The sequence below is a fragment of the Schistocerca cancellata genome, chromosome 2, assembly GCF_023864275.1.
Source record: "Schistocerca cancellata isolate TAMUIC-IGC-003103 chromosome 2, iqSchCanc2.1, whole genome shotgun sequence".
NCBI lineage: Eukaryota > Metazoa > Arthropoda > Insecta > Orthoptera > Acrididae > Schistocerca > Schistocerca cancellata.
The window spans coordinates 497,398,059-497,420,091 of NC_064627.1; the positions used below are offsets into that span (position 1 = coordinate 497,398,059).

The 22,033-nt window shown below is 45.7% G+C and overlaps 1 protein-coding gene across 1 annotated transcript in view; it reads left to right on the top strand.

Annotated features, from left to right (window-relative positions):
• Window positions 1-22,033, top strand: part of LOC126155690 (dynein axonemal heavy chain 8-like) — a 622,476-nt gene that overhangs the window by 26,075 nt on the left and 574,368 nt on the right. The window contains exon 3 of the mRNA XM_049916245.1: window positions 11,152-11,300. Within this exon, the coding sequence (XP_049772202.1) occupies window positions 11,152-11,300 (149 nt within the window). The remainder of the gene's footprint in view (window positions 1-11,151; window positions 11,301-22,033) is intronic.

Here is a 22,033-nt window from a genome sequence, read left to right on the forward strand (position 1 = left end):
TCAGACCTCGCACAGCCCCTGCTCGGCTTCCGCAAGCGTGAGTTGGCGCGGTCAACGCGCTCGTCAGCGGTCAAAGCACGCACATACGTCCGTCCAGGTCCGCGATCCCCAGCCGCGACCACCGAACGCGGGTGAAAGTCAACTTCATAATTCCAAAGCGCAGCCTCCATACGCTAGACACATCATAGCAGCACATGTCTTTACTCCTATGACACTGTAGTACACTGCGCATTGCTCCTCACACGACATTACACGGCCCTTTAACTAAACGTAACTACACATCCCTGCTCTCGCCTCGTTGCGTGACCAGCCATCTCGAAACCTCCTCAATATTATTCTTACTTTACAACATTTTTTTTAAAAAAAAAAGATCTAATTTACACCTCCCACCGCACCTAACCTCACACCCATCCCACCATCAACATACGCAAACGTCCTCAACCCCATCTAGACACTCATATATCACCCCACAAACCATGCCCATCAATCAATTTACCATTCTCATCCCCTCTTTTCGAATTACAAACGTAGCCTCTATCTAAACACCAATAAACTCATCTTTCTCGCACTTTCAACAGTAAAATTAATTTTACACACACCCAGAAATACCAAACGCAATTAAAGACTCAAACTTTTATACAGAGCATCAAGCACATACGACACTCACACCAATATTCAAAGCCTGGTCCATATTTATCACCTCCACCTTCAGTTAAATATTATTACCATTGCCACAACATTCTACCAGCGCTCGATTTGTACCTATTTTTCCGCTCGTAACTGTTTTCACTAGCGGTCGAATATCACTATCTATATATTGCATAAATTTCCACATGAAAACAATCTCGCCCCGCCGTTTAGAGACTCCTATATCCTAACACATAGCATCATTCAACTATCACTTGCTCTTATCTAATAACTCATCCATCAGGTCTGGGGGCAAGGTCATCCCTTTCTTTCTTTCTTCCCTTATTTCAGCAGCAGACAGCTATTTTTTTTTTACAGTGGTAGCTAAACTGCGCCATCAACTTAACATCACCATTCGCGAAACATATCTTCAAATATGTAAACACACTTACTCAATTACACAGCGGTCTCGCTGAGGACATGACCTTCAATATTACAGTTCTTAATCCAATAACCACCGAAACAAGTACTAAATGCTCAAACTAATCCCATAGCGCCTTACAAAGCGAATCCGAGCGCCGCCGGTGGCATGTCAAAGCCACATAGCTGTCCATCTAAACAGCCGTCCACTCAACCCCAGGACCAGAGTGCTGAAGTGGGCTCTCCCTATACCTGCTTTCCAGCTATTGTCTAACGACATACAGTGCACAAATGTATTGCTGAATAGCGCAGATCTCTATCTCCCCCTTGCGTCTCCAACAGGACATGTAAACAGTGTCCTCCCCCAGCCAGCGAACCCGACGTCATTCACCCTTCGCGGATAATTTCCACTGGCATATATGAAATCATATTCACTCCTGCCAAAACTCACTTAATAATAAAAAAAGCATTCTCCCTTTCTAAGCATAGATGAGTATGCATTTATCTTCACCCATCTGATCTCTGCAATTTAAGTCGGAGAAAGACATATCTATTACCTTCTGCAACCTGTCTATAAACAAAACGATCTCAGTTACTACAACAGGACCTTGCTTTGACCATTCGCCGGAAATGCGCGCAATGTTGTACGCCTCAAACTAGGTACAAGTACAACAGATCCTCAACACCCTATCATCTTCATCCTCTACCATCAAACAGTGAAAAAGTCACGAAGGCACCAATGCGACCCACCTCCAGCGGGGACAAACGGAATCCACAATACTCCCCCTGAGTAACTCAGAGTGCGACCATCCAAGAATTCATAACAGCTCACCGAATCCAACACCTCAAACTACAAATGCCTATATGAACAAGATCATATTAAATATACACACACGCTGCAGAGACCCCTTTAAAGTTTGGTCACCCAAACTCTAAGCGAATGAAAAGCTGCCTCTGGCCCTTGTTCAAACAGTGTTTTCTAACACGCTTTTGCACACTGCCGAGCATTTCGTCTTTCTGCCGCGACTTCGAAGTCATTCTCTGATTCTAAACAGACATTAACTCGGACTGATGCACGGTCTCTCACAGGAAACTATACCTTGCACCTTATAAATCATATTCTTTCAGTCGATAGCATAACATTGAATTATTTTAAATAAAGGACACCCACAACACATGGAAAATAGAAGAGCCTGCTGGCGTTGTAGCCACTTCCCTCGAAAGTGATTGACCACCTCTACATTTAAACTCATATGTCGCAGTGACCGAATAGTTTGTAACTCTGCATTTAATTTCTAGTGATTGGTCATTTTTGCACACAAGTACAGGATCACCTTTTCGGTGCTAGCAACCCTGGAAGTTGCGGTCCATCAACCAAAATTTCTTCCCCAACTCAAGCAAGCTTTGTCAGTCAATCATTACGTCGTACCCAATGCACAGATGCGATGGATAAGACACCACCGATCTACTGTAATATTATCCATCACAGCTGATATCGCGAAAAATTTTACAGTAAGTCCAACACTGGCCAATCATGTGACAGCTTGTTTTCTTAATTTCAGTATCATAGCTAAACCATACATCCTCTACTTTGCAAGTATCATTGCGACCATTCATAGATGACTGCTCAGCAAGTCCATTCCCACTTAATTCTCGAACACATAAAGACGATCAAATTATACCAGACAACGCTATACATATTTCTAAGACCTCGCACATAGTACTCGATCAATCTCTCTGCGTATGGCAGTCACAGAGCTATCTAGTCCTCTTACGTTAAAAGACCATCTTCACCTGGGCATTGACCTACCTACCCCGCAACATCGCTACACAATTATTCTCAACCGAGCAGACGAATACAGCTACACTCCACCTCTCTTGATTGAGTAGAGCTTTCCTAGTCCTAATCCATCCAAGTGCACCACATTTCTCGAAATGTAACCAAGTCTTGAAGCTTAGCACACCATATTGATCTATAGTAACAGATCTCAAAGTGCCTTAATTTAATAGCATACAGTTAAGAAGAACAAGAACGGAGTGATATTTATACACAACGTAGTTCGATAGATTTTTAAGCAAATCATCCAATCTATCATGTGTAAAGTATTGTTCTAGAGTCCATGATCGGTGCATCGAAGGTTCTAGTAGGAGAGAGAGAGAGAGAGAGAGAGAGAGAGAGAGAGAGAACATAAACACACAAACACTCCTAAGACTGGAACGTTCAGCACTTAAAAACGGGCAATAACCTTAGATCGCTTACTTTTCCGTCCTGTCAGACATACATCCTTCTCCCCGGTCACCTTACGCTCAGCTATCTTTACCCCAATCGTAAAACTTTTCCTTTCTATGATACGAGCCCAATATAGCCCCGCGGACACGTCTAGTGCCCAATGATCACACCAGATCACGAGTCAGAAATAATACTATTACTCCATCAGGTCTATATAAAAAATGATAGTTATTAACACCCGGTACATCCTACAAGCAAACAGATACGTATAACAGCAGCGTACAACATGCGAATTTTAAAAGTCATCCCGTTACCGACTCTGTAAACACCCGTCTGTCGGGTAAGTGTGTACACAATGATTACAGCCCCTCACAGATACCCACAGCTAACTTAGTTATGACGCTGAAGTCTCGATTTTACACCAAGCATGCGACAGGGTGGGGATCGCGTAAATAAAAGTGCATTTAGAGGAATGTGTCAACCTTCATCACACATGAGATGGAAGTCCTCTATTGACCGACGGGTTCACTATTAACGATCGCAAGTAGACAGCGCTTTAAACCACATACCGAACACGTAGCCGCATACGACCAGAACGCTGGCTATATCACGTGACTAAAGCATCCAAATAGAATACTGGAAAAAAAATCTACCTTCAGCAACTTGTCCTTCTCTAGAATAAATGAGTCAACGTTCGAATTGTACCTAGTTGCAGCTCTCTCTCAATCGATCATCCCGCACACCCTCTGTTATGATTTAACACAGGTGTGAGTAAGTTTAGACGTGAATGATTCTCTGTCCTCCTGAAAAGCATCAAATACAGTATTCAACTCGCGCGTATCTCTGCTACCTCAGTAGACATACACTATAATACGAAGTCAACGAGAAAAAATTGACTGCCTTCCTTATTCGGCTCACTTCGAAGTCATCGTTTTCCTGCATTCCTCCGGTTGCCTCATACTTGACTCCATGTACAAATTCCCCCCTGCGAATCAGAAGATAAGCAAGTACGTTCTCATTTTCACCGCACTTCGGTGTATATTAGGTTAGTTTATATCTATGCGCCAATCAGTTTTCGCATTGCTTTCGATTTTATTTCAGATCCATCCATGCGACCGCGACATCAGTTATCGTTCTGTGTTCTAAAATTGTCTCTAAATGTAACCGAGGCGTATCCAGTCACCTCCACATTCGGAGAGCGCTTGCTCTGTTTTCTGTATCTCTTTGCACATGCAGACCTCGCGGACGGCTCCCAGGACCCGGTCCCATCGGCTGGTGGACCAAACTTCGAGCATAGATCTGCGCTATTCAGGAATCCATTTGTGCTTGTATGTCGTTAGACAATAGCTGGAAATCAGGTATAGGGAGAGTCCACTTCAGCATTCTGGTCCTGGGGCTGAGTGGACGGCTGTTTAGATGGACAGCTATGTGGCTTTGACATGCCACCGGCGGCGCTCGGACACGCTTTGTAAGGCGCTATGGGATTAGTTTGAGCATTTAGTACTTGTTTCGGTGGTTATTGGATTAAGAACTGTAATATTGAAGGTCATGTCCTCAGGGAGACCGCTGTGTAATTGAGTAAGTGCGTTTACGTATTTGAAGATATGTTTCGCCAATGGTGATGTTAAGTTGATGGCGCAGTTTAGCTACCACTGTAAAAAAAATAGCTGTCTGCTGCTGAAATAAGGGAAGAAAGAAAGAAAGGGATGACCTTGCCCCGAGACCTGATGGATGAGTTATTAGATAAGAGCAAGTGATAGTTGAATGATGCTATGTGTTCGGATATAGGAGTCTCTAAACGGCGGGGCGAGATTGTTTTCATGTGGAAATTTATGCAATATATAGATAGTGATATTCGACCGCTAGTGACAACAGTTAAGAGCGGAAAAATAGGTACAAATCGAGCGCTGGTAGAATGTTGTGGCAATGGTAATAATATTTAACTGAAGGTGGAGGTGGTAAATATGGACCAGGCTTTAAATATTGGTGTGAGTGTCGTATGTGCTTGATGCTCTGTATAAAAGTTTGAGTCTTTAATTGCGTTTGGTATTTCTGGGTGTGTGTAAAATTAATTTTACTGTTGAAAGTGCGAGAAAGATGAGTTTATTGGTGTTTAGATAGAGGCTACGTTTGTAATTCGAAAAGAGGGGATGAGAATGGTAAATTGATTGATGGGCATGGTTTGTGGGGTGATATATGAGTGTCTAGATAGGGTTGAGGACGTTTGCGTATGTTGATGGTGGGATGGGTGTGAGGTTAGGTGCGGTGGGAGGTGTAAATTAGATCTTATTATTAAAAAAAAAATGTTGTAAAGTAAGAATAATATTGAGGAGGTTTCGAGATGGCTGGTCACGCAACGAGGCGAGAGCAGGGATGTGTAGTTACGTTTAGTTAAAGGGCCGTGTAATGTCGTGTGAGGAGCAATGCGCAGTGTACTGCAGTGTCATAGGAGTAAAGACATGTGCTGCTATGATGTGTCTAGCGTATGGAGGCTGCGCTTTGGAATTATGAAGTTGACTTTCACCCACGTTCGGTGGTCGCGGCTGGGGATCGCGGACCTGGACGGACGTATGTGTGCGCTTTGACCGCTGACGAGCGCGTTGACCGCGCCAACTCACGCTTGCGGAAGCCGAGCAGGGGCTGTGCGAGGTCTGAAATCAGACGGATGGGTGACTTCACGATCCTGTGGGCAGGGTGCAGAGTGGGGGTACCTGCGCACGTCTGCTGAGTTATTTTGCGAGCGGATCTGCAGGCTCTGCTATGCGTTATTAGGATAGTTTACGAGTACTGAGCGTATCTTCACATCTGTGTGATGTAGTATTTAGTAGCAGTTTGCTATAGTGTGTACTGAAATTATGATTGGGTGCGTGTCTGTGGGCTGTGCAACATGGCTCAGGGCACATCTGGGATTGGTGTTTTGTGATAGCGTGATAGACATAGTGTATGGTTAAATAAGTTGTTCGAAAAAAAAATAAATAGAGTGTTCTCAATGATTACACGCTCCTGCACCGCAGATCAGAGTGATTGGTTTTCCGTCACCATCTCGGTTGCATGCGAGTAGTAAATGATTTCCGGGCCGCGTTAATCGAGTGTGTCAACGAGCTATGAGCTATTCTGCCAATAGACGTGAAGGCAGGTCCAGACCTGAGATGTCGGTGGTATACATGAGAAGAACAATGAAGCTTTGAAATGTGTCGGCTGTCACGAGCGCTCGGAAGCTGAACTTGGCCGGAGACTCTGGAATCCCCTTCCCCGCCGACCGCACGCGCGCGCTGCCTGCCTTGGGCGTAATCTCAGGCGCATAGGCGATATCAGTTTCTCCGGTGATAGGTGAGAATGCGACTGTGTTGAGGTCATGTTTGGGAGAGGCCGAGCAGAGACTTTTGGTCAGTTTGGCAGGCGGTGGTGTTTGGGCGCGTATGTTGCACTATTTTGCGACCATGTCTGTGCACTGTGCAGTGTTTTATTTGGAGAGTTTAAGAGTACAGAGCTCGTCTGCTGATATTGTGTACTGCATTATTTAAGAGCTGTTTGCTATTGTGTGGTGAAATTGGAAGTTGTTTACGTGTTTGTGGCCTGTGTCGGATGACCACAGTCGTATCAGTAGCGGGTGTTTTGTGACAAATATACTCCACGACTAAAAAAAATGGTTCAAAATAAATACAGTGCAGTCCTTCCTTATTTCCCCGAGCAGCACAGCGCAGTCTGTGCTGTTTTTGCGCAATAACGGCAATCTGGTCAGAATGTGAGTGAGTAGACAAATAACTGGCCAAATTTATCAGTAGAGCAGTCACAGGTCTGGATTGGAATGGATATCTTGATGGGTGTGGTTGTGTTGCCAAGTGTAGTGCACTACTGGAGTTCAGAAACTGCGCCGGCCGAAGTGGCCGTGCGGTTAAAGGCGCTGCAGTCTGGAACCGCAAGACCGCTACGGTCGCAGGTTCGAATCCTGCCTCGGGCATGGATGTTTGTGATGTCCTTAGGTTAGTTAGGTTTAACTAGTTCTAAGTTCTAGGGGACTAATGACCTCAGCAGTTGAGTCCCATAGTGCTCAGAGCCATTTGAACCATTTTTTTCAGAAACTGCCTTATGTCAGCCTTACATATCGAAACCTATGAACAGTAAAGGTTTCAAAAAGATATTTCGCAAATAAATAAAGTACACTCGTTATTCCTCACATCAGCCTATACACTGAAATTATTTCCGAAAATTAGCAGTTGTTTGGCTATTTGGAGGTAAATGTTTTGCATTATTTACGAGCGGTTCGCATGCCTGTAGGCTGTGCTATGAGTTATTTTTAACTGTTTACAATTAGCAAGCGGGTGTCTAGAACATTATAAATGAGTTATGTAGGAGTGTTTTGCAGGTCTGTACGATGTGGGACACGTCGGTGTGATACGTATACTCCATTCCTAAATAAAGTAAATTCGTTCCTCGGTCTATGGACCGAGTGCAGGGTGAGTCCATTTACCAGAAACGTGTAGGAAGAGGATGAGTGCCGGTGGCTTAGTTTGAAACAATTTTCTTAGGTTGGTGGCGGAAGTGCAAGTGAGCTTTGTTTACTGGCAGATTTCAACCTTGGCGCTGGTTCCTCGGAGGAGGAGGTGGCGGTCTGGTCCTCGAAAAGTAGTTGAAATTAAGGACTTGAACACGTTTGCATACGTATATGAAATTGAAAATTGAATTATTTAATATAGTGGTGTGGTGAGAGTGAATTAGCGAGCGTACTCATGACGAGCAAACGTGCTGTTATACGGTCATGGTGGATTCCGCTGTCGGTCAAACTCTGGCGCCAAACGTATCCTTTGTCTGGCACCCGGTCGACAGGTTCCATCCTGTCCAGCGTTAAGTGCTCACGGGCGCGGAAATATGTTTACGTAGTCGGACTCTGAGGCTAGTGCGGCTGACCGTTTGTGGCAACCCTTAGGCGCCGCTCACCGCCTACCTAGCGCGCTGGCCATGGGGGCTGTGCGGGCACCGCTGGCCGCTTGACGTCAGCCGGCCTGGGAGCTACCGATGGAGCGGGCTCAGCCGGCCACGCGTACCTCAGCTGCACTCTGGAGTTTCGCTGTGTGAACATGGAGAAGTCAGGTGGGATACACCTGCATGACTGTAATGTCTGAAATAAAGAGTCATTTTCCAGGTATTTACAGAAGGCTATGTCCGTCACGTGTATGGAGGGTGTGTGACGTAAGCAGGGCGGCGGCGCATCAATTATACAGTTATTACGCGCACACAAGGGCGAGTAAATTAGCGGGCGTTCTAGTGCGGTCCAGATGTGCTATTATATAGTCATGGCGGATTCCGCTATTGAGCAAACTTTGCCACCAAAAGTGTAGCACTGCGTTCTCGCTCGAACAGGAACACGTGGTGGACGGTGAGCGGTCGGCATCGACAGGTTTGAACGTGGCGCCAAAAGTGTGGCAGCGAACGGTCGACAGTTGTGTGATTCAGCTCGGAGGCAGACAATTTTGGCGGGAAACGTACGGAGGCGACGAATACACGTGGTGAGCGGACAAAGGGCCGCTGTGACGTCAAACTTGGCGAGTTCAATCGTGTCCAGTGAAAACATGTTTACGACGTGGGAGTGATCGCTGGGCTCGCCCTGAGCGTACCGCCAGTCCACTGCAAATGGCCGGGCGCCTCACGTGACAGGTGTCGACAGTGTCTCCGCACGCTGGCCAGGGGGTGGCGAGGATTTGAACTAATTCAGTTGGAGTGCGGACGTCGTGGTGACTGCACTGCGATATGAAAGATGTGTGTGCTGACTGTGTTGGAGAACAAGTGATGACCGCACTGCTTGAAATAAAGTCTTCAGTCCCTTCCCCCCTGCAAAATCAAAGGACGTGACTTACGTTACTATAAGAGCAGTTTATTATTTGACGCAATTATGATAGGTTACTAGTGGAAAAAGATAAGTGAGGGAGAAAGTTCATACGTGTGATCAATTATGGTGTTGGGATTTGAACTTGTGGTAGATTTTTGTTGCGGATGTAAGGAAAATGGCTTTCTCGCCGAGAAAATCGGACATCTTGAATAAATAATAAATGATAATAATACATGGAAGTACAGTTTTCGAGACATTATCGTGTTGGAATTTGAATTTTGCGCAATTTTCTAGTGAAGGCAGGTCAATAATAATAAATAATAATAAATGATAATGAATAATAATAATGATAATAAATGATAATGAATGATAATAAATGACAATGAATGATAATGAATGTTAATAAATGATAATGAATAATAATAAAGACAAGTACGGTCTTTGTATGCATTATCATGCTTGAATTCAAACTTGCCGCCATTTTATCTCCTGGAGGCTTAGGTTAGTGAACGTAACACAATTGGCGTATTTTCCCGCCAATATTCAAACTTCCTGCCATTTTTTCTTGAGGTCAGTTTATTGGATGTAGCGCAAATGGACTATTTTCCCGCCAAAATTAAAACTTCCCGCCATTTTTTCTTGAGGTTAGGTTAGTGGATGTAGCACAATTGGCTTTTTCTCCCGCCAAAATCCGCCATCTTGGATGACGTCATGCAATGTTGCCAAGTCTACATGCCACCATCTTGGATGACGTCATCACCGCCATCTTGAATGAATTTGGCAACAATGCAGCGTGTCTTGACGCGAACCTTGTCCCTCTACTATCCTGCCGAAATGTAGGGTTTCACAGGGATCGAATGAAGGGTAGGGCCAAGGGGCGTAACACATCTGAAATGTAACGTCCATTGTTCAAAGTGCCGTCAATGAGAACAAGAGGTGACCGAGACGTGTAACCAATGGCACCCCATACCACAGCCAGGTATACGCCAGTATGGCGATGACGAATACACGCTTCCAATGTCCGTTCACCCTGATGTCGCCAATCACGGATGCGACCATCATGATGCTGTAAACAGAACCTGGATTCAGCCGAAATAATGACGTTTTGCCATTCGTGCACCCAGGTTCTGCCCCTGTCTGTGATGCAGCGGCAAGAGTAACCGCAGCCATGGTCTCTGAGCTGATAGTCCATGCTGCTGCAAACGTCATCGAACTGTTCGTGTAGATGGTTGTTGTCTTGTAAACGTCCCCATCTGTTGATTCAGGGAGCGAGACGTGGCTGCACGATCCGTTACAGCGATGCGGATAAGACGCCTGTCATCTCGACTGCTAATGATACGAGGCCGCTGGGATCCAGCACGGCGTTCCGTATTACCCTCCTGAACCCACCGGGTCTATATTCTGCTAACAGTCATTGGATCTCGACCAACGCAAACAGCAATGTCGCGATACGATAAACCGCAATCGCGATTGGCTACAATCCGACTTTTATCAAAGTCGGAAACGTGATTTCTCCTCCTTACACGAGGCATCACAACAACGTTTCACCAGGCAATGCCAGTCAACTGCTGTTTGTGTATGAGAAATCGGTTGGAAACTTTCCTCATGTCAGCACGTTGTAGGTGTCGCCACCGGTGCCAACCTTGTGTGAATGCTCTGAAAAGCTAATAATTTGCATATCACAGCATCTTCTTCCTGTCGGTTAAATTTCGCGTCTGTAGCACGTCATCTTCGTGGTGTAGCAATTTTAATGGCCAGTCGTGTATATTGTTCCATGAAAATGTTTCGATTTTCACTAAATATGCCCCATTTGTTACTCCTGTGGATCTGCTAGTCGTAACTGTCTGCTACATCCTATTGTTTATTCAGTGAATTGTGTTTCTGCAGTCTTTAGGTTCGTTAATTTTCAAATATGCCGTATGTAATGCTGAGTTTTGTAGGTAAATGATCTTGATGTGTCATAGAACACAGCCTTCGGAGCATGGGATAGTTGCCTTTTAAGTAAGGATAGCAGTTGATAGCTGCTTACACTTGATGTTGGGTGCAGAGTCTGGACGGCCTCAGCCGGCGGACGGGAAGGCAGTGCGCGGTCCGCGCGTCATCGTGTCGGATGGCAAAGACACGCGGTTCGAGGGCCTGTGCGCCATCGTCTACCGCAACACCAGCCGCGCCATCGAACAGAAGAACGTCACGGACGTGAGTACTCGCCGTTACTTTCTCCTTTTGGGCTTGCTTCCGATAGATATCGATAAAATTAGACCACATACGCAGGGTAAGGAGCTAACTACGATGGTTCCTTAGCTAGCCATAAATTACTTGAGACGAATGCTGAGATGATTCCTCCAATATGCACGCAGTCAATATACAACTGTACATACAATTATATCGGTCCTTCGTCCCAATCCCATTGGATACTAATCTCTCCTCACAACACCTAAATGTCACGTGCGTCTTATAATGCACCTCCATTTAATATTCCACAGTTTCACTACTGATAAATATTCTTTATAATAACGTTGCTACGTATTGTTCATCATTTTGCAAGCAGTGTTTTCCTATTTTAAAGGGAAGTAACATAACAACTTAGAAACTGTACTTAGCTTTTGAAGATGGCTTCAGTGTCTGGGCACATATTACGACGTAATATTCAATTCCAACGTCCTGAGTTCTTTTAAATGAACAGACTGAGATATTAATAGCTTTGTTGCAAAATATGCAGTTTAATAACCTTTTCATATGACATTTCACAGTTTTTAAAAAACATCAAAAATCAAGACCAAAGAAGTTTTCTCAACTGAAACGATATGAAAAAGCTCTGCCACAAAAACTGAACTATAGTGAGTTTCAGAACAATCTAATGCGCTTGGTGTCAAAATAGCAGTAATATAGAACTTATAGACATTCCAGAACCTTCGAGAACATACCATAAGTCAAAATATATCTCAGGTGACTTTGGTTTTTAGATTATTTAGCAGATTTAAATTACGTATTATTTTAGGAACGTCTATATTTTTTAAAGAATGTTAGTAGTAATGTCAAATGACAAAGATTGCGAAAGTTATAAATACAAAATTAAAACTTCCTGCTACTTAACAATATCGTTTTCATATCGATAGTAAAATAAATAAAAATAAAAATGGAAACAGATATTTTGTTTGTATACAAAATATTGTAAATGAACTAAATTTGTTTTCGGAGCATTTGGCGGTAATAATGCGTCCACTAATTTTTGGATTTATAATCGATCATGATAACATATTGACATATAAATAACAAAAATATATTAACGGAAAATTTATGTCTGGCAATGAGAAAACACTATGAACACTCACAGATAGGAAATTTACGATTCATATGAGAAAATCTACTCATGTCTGACTAAAATGTAGATGGTATCGTACAATTCAGCAATTGAGTATTAGTTCCTGTGGGGCAAGATTCATTACAGTCTTAAATATCAAGTTATTTCTCAGGTCAATGCACCAGCAATGGATCGCAATACGAGACTACGAAGTTACGCCTGTAATGCCATCTCAGGATGGAAAGTGTGAAACAAACTGTGGTGTCTCTTTAAGTAGAGATATCCATAAACTATTTTAGATGACTACTGGGATGGTTCGTTCAACGTGTCTGCAGTTAAAGCCATCTCTACACCCAACATGGTCACCTTTGAACCCGGTGATCTCCTCCCAACAGCTAAATACAACGTTGCGTGAGAAATGAATTAGATAATAAAACAAAGAAAATAAATAGGTACCGGAAGGCTATAATTAAAATGCAGCTTCTCCCAGAGGTCCAGTGTGAGCTATAATTATCGTATAGAGCAAAACTTGGTAGATTTGCTAATGCGGAACCGACTTTTGTCTGTAAAAAATATGGTTTCAAATTTGGCTACCAGCTACAAATCTGGAGCTGTGAATGAAAGAAAGACGTACAGAAATGTTTCAACATGTAACGGTTCCGGAACGGGACGTGGGCAGAAAGGATCAAACAAGTGTGAAAGGCATAATGTTGATTTTATTACTAACCTCCACTTACACAATTTATTCAGTATGATCACCGAAGACATCGACGAGACGTTGCATCCGTAAAACGACATGATCAACAGTTGCTCGCAGCACTTCTGGTGGAATCAAAGCAACGTGTTCCTGTATACTGGCCTTCAGATCAGGTAAAGACCGAACGGGTCCCTGGTAAACAAGTTCTTTTAAATATCTCCAGAGCTAAGAGTCACATGGAATCGGATCACATGATCTTGCAGGTCATACCTTTGGAAAACCTCTGGTTGAAGGTTGCATTAAGCAGATCTTTCACTGGGCGAGCAACATGAAGTGTTTTCCTATCTTGCTTCAAAACAGTGGTTTCCACACAGTTGCGCTCTTCTAAATCAGGAATCACGTGCTGTACAAGGAGGTATCGATAACGTGCAGACGTCACGATACATCTGACAGGCCGTCTGGGTGTATTCTCTTCAAAGAAAAGCGGACCTGGAATAAAGAAGTGTGAATCCACACCGCACAGTCACGTATGACGAGTGCAATCGCTTATCATGCACAAAAGTGGTTTAACAGTACCCCAAATTCGGCAGTTCTGTTTATTCACTGCGCGCTGTAGTGTAAAACGTGCCTGACACACCATATAATATAGTCTGGCCACATGTCATCAACTTCGATCTGTGCGAAAAACCGAAGAGCAAATTCAGAATGTTGCTGCGGACCATGAGGTTTCATGTGCTGCACCGTCTGGATCTTGAATGGGCATGGGTGTAAAACAGACCGCAAAACTTTCCGTACTGTTGAACATTTGAATGGAAAATTCTCGTAACAGTGCACGAGCACTAGCACTACCTGGGGGACGTGCTGCGTGACCAATTCCAGCAACGGCAACATCGCCAGTAACTTCCACCGGGATAGGACGTCTTTCTCTTACAGAAACGACAACAAGCTCACCCGTGTTTTGAATTTCATTATCGTGTTCTTTAAACCATTTAATGACATCGGGCCTCTTCCTCAAACTTTTCGGTCGGCGATAGTCTCTCAGTACAGTACTGTAATTGCAGCCATTCGATAGTCATACAATTTATTCACGTTATGGCATGTGTAAATGACAGCATGGAAGTCATATCGTCATATAAACTGTGTACAGCCCCAGATTCGCATCTGGGGGGCGAACTTGGAACTAGTTTTTTCGAGAATAAATCGGTTCCGCATTAACGCATAAGCACGTATACCACATTTCTACGATAATTACTGGCGCACTGGACCTTCGTTAGTAAGTGCACTTTAATTATATCCACCGCTTATAAACTAAGTACTTTAATTCACCTTCAACGTAATCTCAATTAGCCATTTAACAATTCTGGAAGACTTATGAATGCTTTCAGCGAAAGCTGTTTATCGGAATTTAAAAAAATTGTTACATGCTGTTACACCTGTCCGTGTTACGCGTCTCTGGATGACCGGTATGTTGCAAAACTGACGCTTTTGTGGATTTCATTGCCACAGAGAGACGAAAGGAAGTCTGCAGGTGCTACAGCAGTGGAATGTGAAGCGTGTTCGCTAACAGTTACGTGATACGGAACCCTGGTGTAAATAGATCACGGTATGTGGGGGAGGTTGTTGTCATGAGACAGACTCCATCCTCCAGTCGCATAAAATTCTGCACAAATAGCTAGGTGCGTAGCAGCGCCATGTTCAAAACTGATGGAGTTCGATTTTGACAGCTTGCACCTTCAGGTACGAAACATGCCGTTGCTATCCAAAGAGATAATCAGCGTTGGTTAGATCCATTACCTTGATCACCGAGCACTGTTTAATCGAAACACTTTTAAGGTAGTTCTCAGCCTCGGGTTAAATGTATTGTGTGACTGGAGATTGAGAAATACAATAAAGGAATTTCGTTACACAATGGTCACTGTATTGCCCTCAGGCAGTATGCCTAGTCTCTTACTATTCCAGAGACAGGATTCAACCGGCAGCACCATGCGCTATTCCATGAGATGACGCTTTGTGGACAAGGTACATCTTAAGTGAATCAGTCAGCTCTCCAGTAGTTTTCTTCTATGTTGCTTTTCTGCTCGTTCAAGTTCATTTGGGAAAGTGCCTTCTGCTTGCCTAAATCTTGGTGAATGAAGGCTTTAAAACTGTCCTTACTGTTCCTCAATTCTCCTAATACACTCCTGGAAATTGAAATAAGAACACCGTGAATTCATTGTCCCAGGAAGGGGAAACTTTATTGACACATTCCTGGGGTCAGATACATCACATGATCATACTGACAGAACCACAGGCACATAAACACAGGCAACAGAGCATGCACAATGTCGGCACTAGTACAGTGTATATCCACCTTTCGCAGCAATGCAGGCTGCTATTCTCCCATGGAGACGATCGTAGAGATGCTGGATGTAGTCCTGTGGAACGGCTTGCCATGCCATTTCCACCTGGCGCCTCAGTTGGACCAGCGTTCGTGCTGGACGTGCAGACCGCGTGAGACGACGCTTCATCCAGTCCCAAACATGCTCAATGGGGGACAGATCCGGAGATCTTGCTGGCCAGGGTAGTTGACTTACACCTTCTAGAGCACGTTTGGTGGCACGGGATACACGCGGACATGCATTGTCCTGTTGGAACAGCAAGTTCCCTTGCCGGTCTAGGAATGGTAGAACGATGGGTTCGATGACGGTTTGGATGTACCGTGCACTATTCAGTGTCCCCTCGACGATCACCAGTGGTGTACGGCCAGTGTAGGAGATCGCTCCCAACATCATGATGCCGGGTGTTGGCCCTGTGTGCCTCGATCGTATGCAGTCCTGATTGTGGCGCTCACCTGCACGGCGCCAAACACGCATACGACCATCATTGGCACCAAGGCAGAAGCGACTCTCATCGCTGAAGACGACACGTCTCCATTCGTCCCTCCATTCACGCCTGTCGCGACACCACTGGAGGCGGGCTGCACGATGTTGGGGCGTGAGCGGAAGACGGCCTAACGGTGTGCGGGACCGTAGCCCAGCTTCATGGAGACGGTTGCGAATGGTCCTCGCCGATACCCCAGGAGCAACAGTGTCCCTAATTTGCTGGGAAGTGGCGGTGCGGTCCCCTACGGCACTGCGTAGGATCCTACGGTCTTGGCGTGCATCCGTGCGTCGCTGCGGTCCGGTCCCAGGTCGACGGGCACGTGCACCTTCCGCTGACCACTGGCGACAACATCGATGTACTGTGGAGACCTCACGCCCCACGTGTTGAGCAATTCGGCGGTACGTCCACCCGGCCTCCCGCATGCCCACTATACGCCCTCGCTCAAAGTCCGTCAACTGCACATACGGTTCACGTCCACACTGTCGCGGCATGCTACCAGTGTTAAAGACTGCGATGGAGCTCCGTATGCCACGGAGAACTGGCTGACACTGACGGCGGCGGTGCACAAATGCTGCGCAGCTAGCGCCATTCGACGGCCAACACCGCGGTTCCTGGTGTGTCCGCTGTGCCGTGCGTGTGATCATTGCTTGTACAGCCCTCTCGCAGTGTCCGGAGCAAGTATGGTGGGTCTGACACACCGGTGTCAATGTGTTCTTTTTTCCATTTCCAGGAGTGTATTAAGCTCAGGGGCACTCGCCGATTTCGTGGCAGCAGCTTTCATGTTTGCTCGATGTTGTCTGTTGTTATACTTGTTGGTGGTCTGCACAAACGTGGTACATCATCAGTTGTATCCATTTCTCTAAGAAAGCGATTGGACACTTCTATGATTTCGACTTCTGTTCTGCATACTCACGCTACCATTTTTTACGACTTCTGCACCACTTGTTAGCAGCAGACACAGTGGCTGCGCCAAAGACTGAGACGGCGTGGAGTTTTACAGTTATTTATTGAACTTTTTGTACAATTTCTCCCTCGTCGTCGCTGCCCAGCCCTGCGGATCCCTCCGCCTGGCTGCTGCTGTGTAGATTCTCCGACAATGCGCGCAACGCGCGCCGCTGATCGCACTCGGGAGCCTCAGGCCACCAGTGCTCCGCTGAAGCCAGGATGCCCTGTGGTTGAGATAAACTTGTCGCCGCTCGGCGTCCCTGTACGGGCACGCCCACGGAGCCGCGTCGCCGTGAGGTCAGCTGCCGACGCCTGCTGCACCAGCGGCTGGGAAGCCGTCAGTCGTGATGTCCGCGAGGTTCCGTCATGGACGGACCACGCGCCGTGGGGCCGGGTTTCTGTGAAGTCCGGGTGTCAGTCCCCAGCGGCGCCTGTGACCAAGACCGCGCTGCAGCCGGTCCTGCAGGAAGTTCTTGCTGTAGTCAGCCAGCCATGGTGCCGACCGAACTTGGGCTGACCTCCAGAGCTGAAGTTGACGTCTGGCGGCGAACAGATGACTGCTGCGAGCTGGAACAGACTTCCGAAATCGTCACCTTTGAAGATTGACCATTCGGACACAGACCACGTCCGTCCTCAGATCCGAACTGCTTCCTAATGGCTTCTGTCTGTTGCTGCCTGCGCTCCACTATTTATATCTGGCAGAAGGACTTTTTTTACCCTCGGTGGTAGCTTTTTGTTATTACTCCCGCAGTATATTGCAGCGTAACTCAGTGAGCTGGCCTCACTTCCCCTTACTCAGCACTCTCCAGGAGGCTTCGCTTGGCGCTCGGTCTATGTGCGTCCTTGCGTCAGTCTGTTGGTAGACTGCTGCTGTCAGCAAGGCTATCTGTGCGTGCTTACTTAGCAACGCCTCGGTCGCCAGCGTGCCTCGTGTTTTGCCATTCTCCACTGCGTGAAGCAACGCTTACTACATGTGGCCGCAACACATTGTATGCCGTTAAGTCACCGTTTTAAGTAATTTTAACAAATACTGATTTTTATCGTAAGTGACAATCATTGCTCTTCGCGAGCTGCATTTCCCGCTTATGGAACGAGTACAGCCACCCATGCCTTGATGAGTAAATCAGGTTTTTGACAGCAGCGTTGTTGTGGGTTTACAGGTAGGGTCTTCTTCCTATTCCCCCCACACCCAAATGACACCTGTTCTGATCTTCATCTCAGTATTTCTGCCGCCTTGCCCCTCATGCAGTGTGGACACGGTTTTGAAGAACTGCGCAAGAAGCTGATTACTTGTAGCTGCCGCCACTGAACTCCAAGCGCCAGGTCCAATCCCCAGATGTAATTTTTCACAAATTCTGCAATTTTATTCGTTTTTAGGACTTATTCGTTGACTTCATGACTTCCACCTACAGAGTCTCTGTTCGAAGATCACATGTTCGAGATCATTTTCACAAATAACATAATTTTTACATTAATATCTTTACGAATATTAGTGTTTCGTAAGTATCACGTGGAATTTAAGTTTATCATCTTCTCTGGAGAGTTGGGATACTGGAAAGGATTACTTACTTATTTGCATTCCCATGTTTACGCACCACAACTTCTCTTTTACATACAACCATAAATCCACAGTATTCAGTCCATATCTTGCTTCTGTCATGCATATTCAATTACAGAGAGACGTGCAAACACAACCAACATACAAACACAGACACTGTCATATACAAATAACCACATCTACAGACATGTGCAAACAAGCACCAACAACCTCTTCTGTATTTCCACCCACCAACTCGCCCACCCACCAACCACCCCCCCCCACACACACATGCACACATGCACACACACTGTCTAACAAAAAAGTGAAGCATCTCCAGAAGAAGAGGAAGAAAAAAGAAATGACGATTTCTTGTTGAGAGGGTATGTGAATGTTATTTCATTGATTACAAAATGAAATCAAATTTATAAAGAACTTGGCAGTATGAGCCCACTTATTAGTACAGCTTACACCCCCCCCCCCCCGGGCCTGGATGCAAGTACTAATTCTTTTGAAAGGGTGTCATAAAGCCATTATATCCTCTTCTGAGGCAAGCTGTCCCACAGCTGAAATAACTGGCTCTTCGTGCAACATGACATGAGAACTGGGATGTGTGTGACATACTGTTGTACCTCCAGAGTTCCCATTAGTGTTGTCATACCTGATGGCTCCGTACACCATGGTGCCAGAAATCAGCAGTGTGCCCCTCAAAACATTGGACTTCCCACCATACTCGCAGTAATGATCATCTGCAGTAATTGTAAAGAATCCAGCTTTAGGGTATCTAATTATCGAATATTAAACTTTAAATTTATCTGAATATTCAACCAGATTTATCAAAATTTGTTAAACAAAATTCATAAGTTATTGTACACTCCTGGAAATTGAAATAAGAACACCGTGAATTCATTGTCCCAGGAACGGGAAACTTTATTGACACATTCCTGGGGTCAGATACATCACATGATCACACTGACAGAACCACAGGCACATAGACACAGGCAACAGAGCATGCACAATGTCGGCACTAGTACAATGTATATCCACCTTTCGCAGCAATGCAGGCTGCTATTCTCCCATGGAGACGATCGTAGAGATGCTGGATGTAGTCCTGTGGAACGGCTTGCCATGCCATTTCCACCTGGCGCCTCAGTTGGACCAGCGTTCGTGCTGGACGTGCAGACCGCGTGAGACGACGCTTCATCCAGTCCCAAACATGCTCAATGGGGGACAGATCCGGAGATCTTGCTGGCCAGGGTAGTTGACTTACACCTTCTAGAGCACGTTGGGTGGCACGGGATACATGCGGACGTGCATTGACCTGTTGGAACAGCAAGTTCCCTTGCCGGTCTAGGAATGGTAGAACGATGGGTTCGATGACGGTTTGGATGTACCGTGCACTATTCAGTGTCCCCTCGACGATCACCAGTGGTGTACGGCCAGTGTAGGAGATCGCTCCCCACACCATGATGCCGGGTGTTAACCCTGTGTGCCTCGGTCGTATGCAGTCCTGATTGTGGCGCTCACCTGCACGGCGCCAAACACGCATACGACCATCATTGGCACCAAGGCAGAAGCGACTCTCATCGCTGAAGACGACACGTCTCCATTCGTCCCTCCATTCACGCCTGTCGCGACACCACTGGAGGCGGGCTGCACGATGTTGGGGCGTGAGCGGAAGACGGCCTAACGGTGTGCGGGACCGTAGCCCAGCTTCATGGAGACGGTTGCGAATGGTCCTCGCCGATACCCCAGGAGCAACAGTGTCCCTAATTTGCTGGGAAGTGGCGGTGCGGTCCCCTACGGCACTGCGTAGGATCCTACGGTCTTGGCGTGCATCCGTGCGTCGCTGCGGTCCGGTCCCAGGTCGACGGGCACGTGCACCTTCCGCCGACCACTGGCGACAACATCGATGTACCGTGGAGACCTCACGCCCCACGTGTTGAGCAATTCGGCGGTACGTCCACCCGGCCTCCCGCATGCCCACTATACGCCCTTGCTCAAAGTCCGTCAACTGCACATACGGTTCACGTCCACGCTGTCGCGGCATGCTACCAGTGTTAAAGACTGCGATGGAGCTCCGTATGCCACGGAGAACTGGCTGACACTGACGGCGGCGGTGCACAAATGCTGCGCAGCTAGCGCCATTCGACGGCCAACACCGCGGTTCCTGGTGTGTCCGCTGTGCCGTGCGTGTGATCATTGCTTGTACAGCCCTCTCGCAGTGTCCGGAGCAAGTATGGTGGGTCTGACACACCGGTGTCAATGTGTTCTTTTTTCCATTTCCAGGAGTGTATTACAGAATCCTATAGTTACTTTGTAAACAGTAATGGAACAGGTTATAATATCGCTCAATATCAATCCGAAAAACGAATTCATTCTCGATCCTGTGTGCAGTATACAACGCTACTGTGTACTGTAATCTGAAGATTTACTCAATGTAAACATAGTCTCGAACAGCTGCCAAATTTAAAGGGTCCCCGCCGATTTTGTTTCTTGCACCAATGATGATCGAATGTCATTATTTATATTGGTTGGAGCCTGGAAACTATTGACAGACACCACAGTGTGCAACATGCCACTGGTAAATATGTAGAATTGCCTAACAGAAACACTGTGAACTTATGCAGAAACATTGCTCTCCAGAAGATACGTAGAAACACATACAGTAAAAACCGAATTAACATAAAAGAAAAAGACAGAGGTAGTAAACAGTAATGACTACAACTAATATCAGGAAGGACGATGTCAGCCCTAAATGGTGAACACTGCCACTGTAAAAATACTTTTATTCGTAGAAGAACCAATGATGGAAACAAGTTCATCACAAAAGGAAAAGAAATTGCAGTTCAAACAGATAGTGGCATCTCGCCGCTTGCGATGGCGAAATTAAAGTAGATCTGTCGGCGATAAAATGTATCCGTCTTCTTGTGTGGAATGTGATTCACTCTTCCTCTCATTTCTCTTTGAGTATAAGTTGGTCATTAATAATTATTGTGTGGTTGGACTGTAGTCCGTAAGTGTACGCCAACAATGTTGGTAACACATTCTATAACTGCTCGCATCAAACACACAGTCTAAACAGACTGCACAATTCGCTTCCACTGACTGTTCATTCAAGTTAGTTTGTTCGTTTTTAGCTTGCATATTACCTTCGCGAATTCACAGTGTGGCAAACCAATTTCACATGTAGTAAATTGTTTATTGTTTCAGTAGCGTCATTTAACGATTTAATGATCACGGAAGTGAACTGTGTTGAAAACTGATTAAGAATGTTAAAGCACATACGGAAGTGAACTGTGTTGAAAATTGATTAAGAATGTTAAAGCACATAGGTTTATGTAACTCTATTTCTTGCAAACAGTTTTGTTCAACACGATGAAAATCTTTATCACTCCGTGTTCATTGTCATTTGTAACACTCCACGAAGCTCCCATTATTCAAACATTTTTGTTGCATAACGTCCTCATCAATGTCTATTCCAAACGACGTGTGAAACTTAGGAGCTCGGCAGTGTATTTGCATGTGTTTTTGTCCACCACGATGTCAGCTCGTCACACACAGCCTACCCACTCGCTTTCGCCATT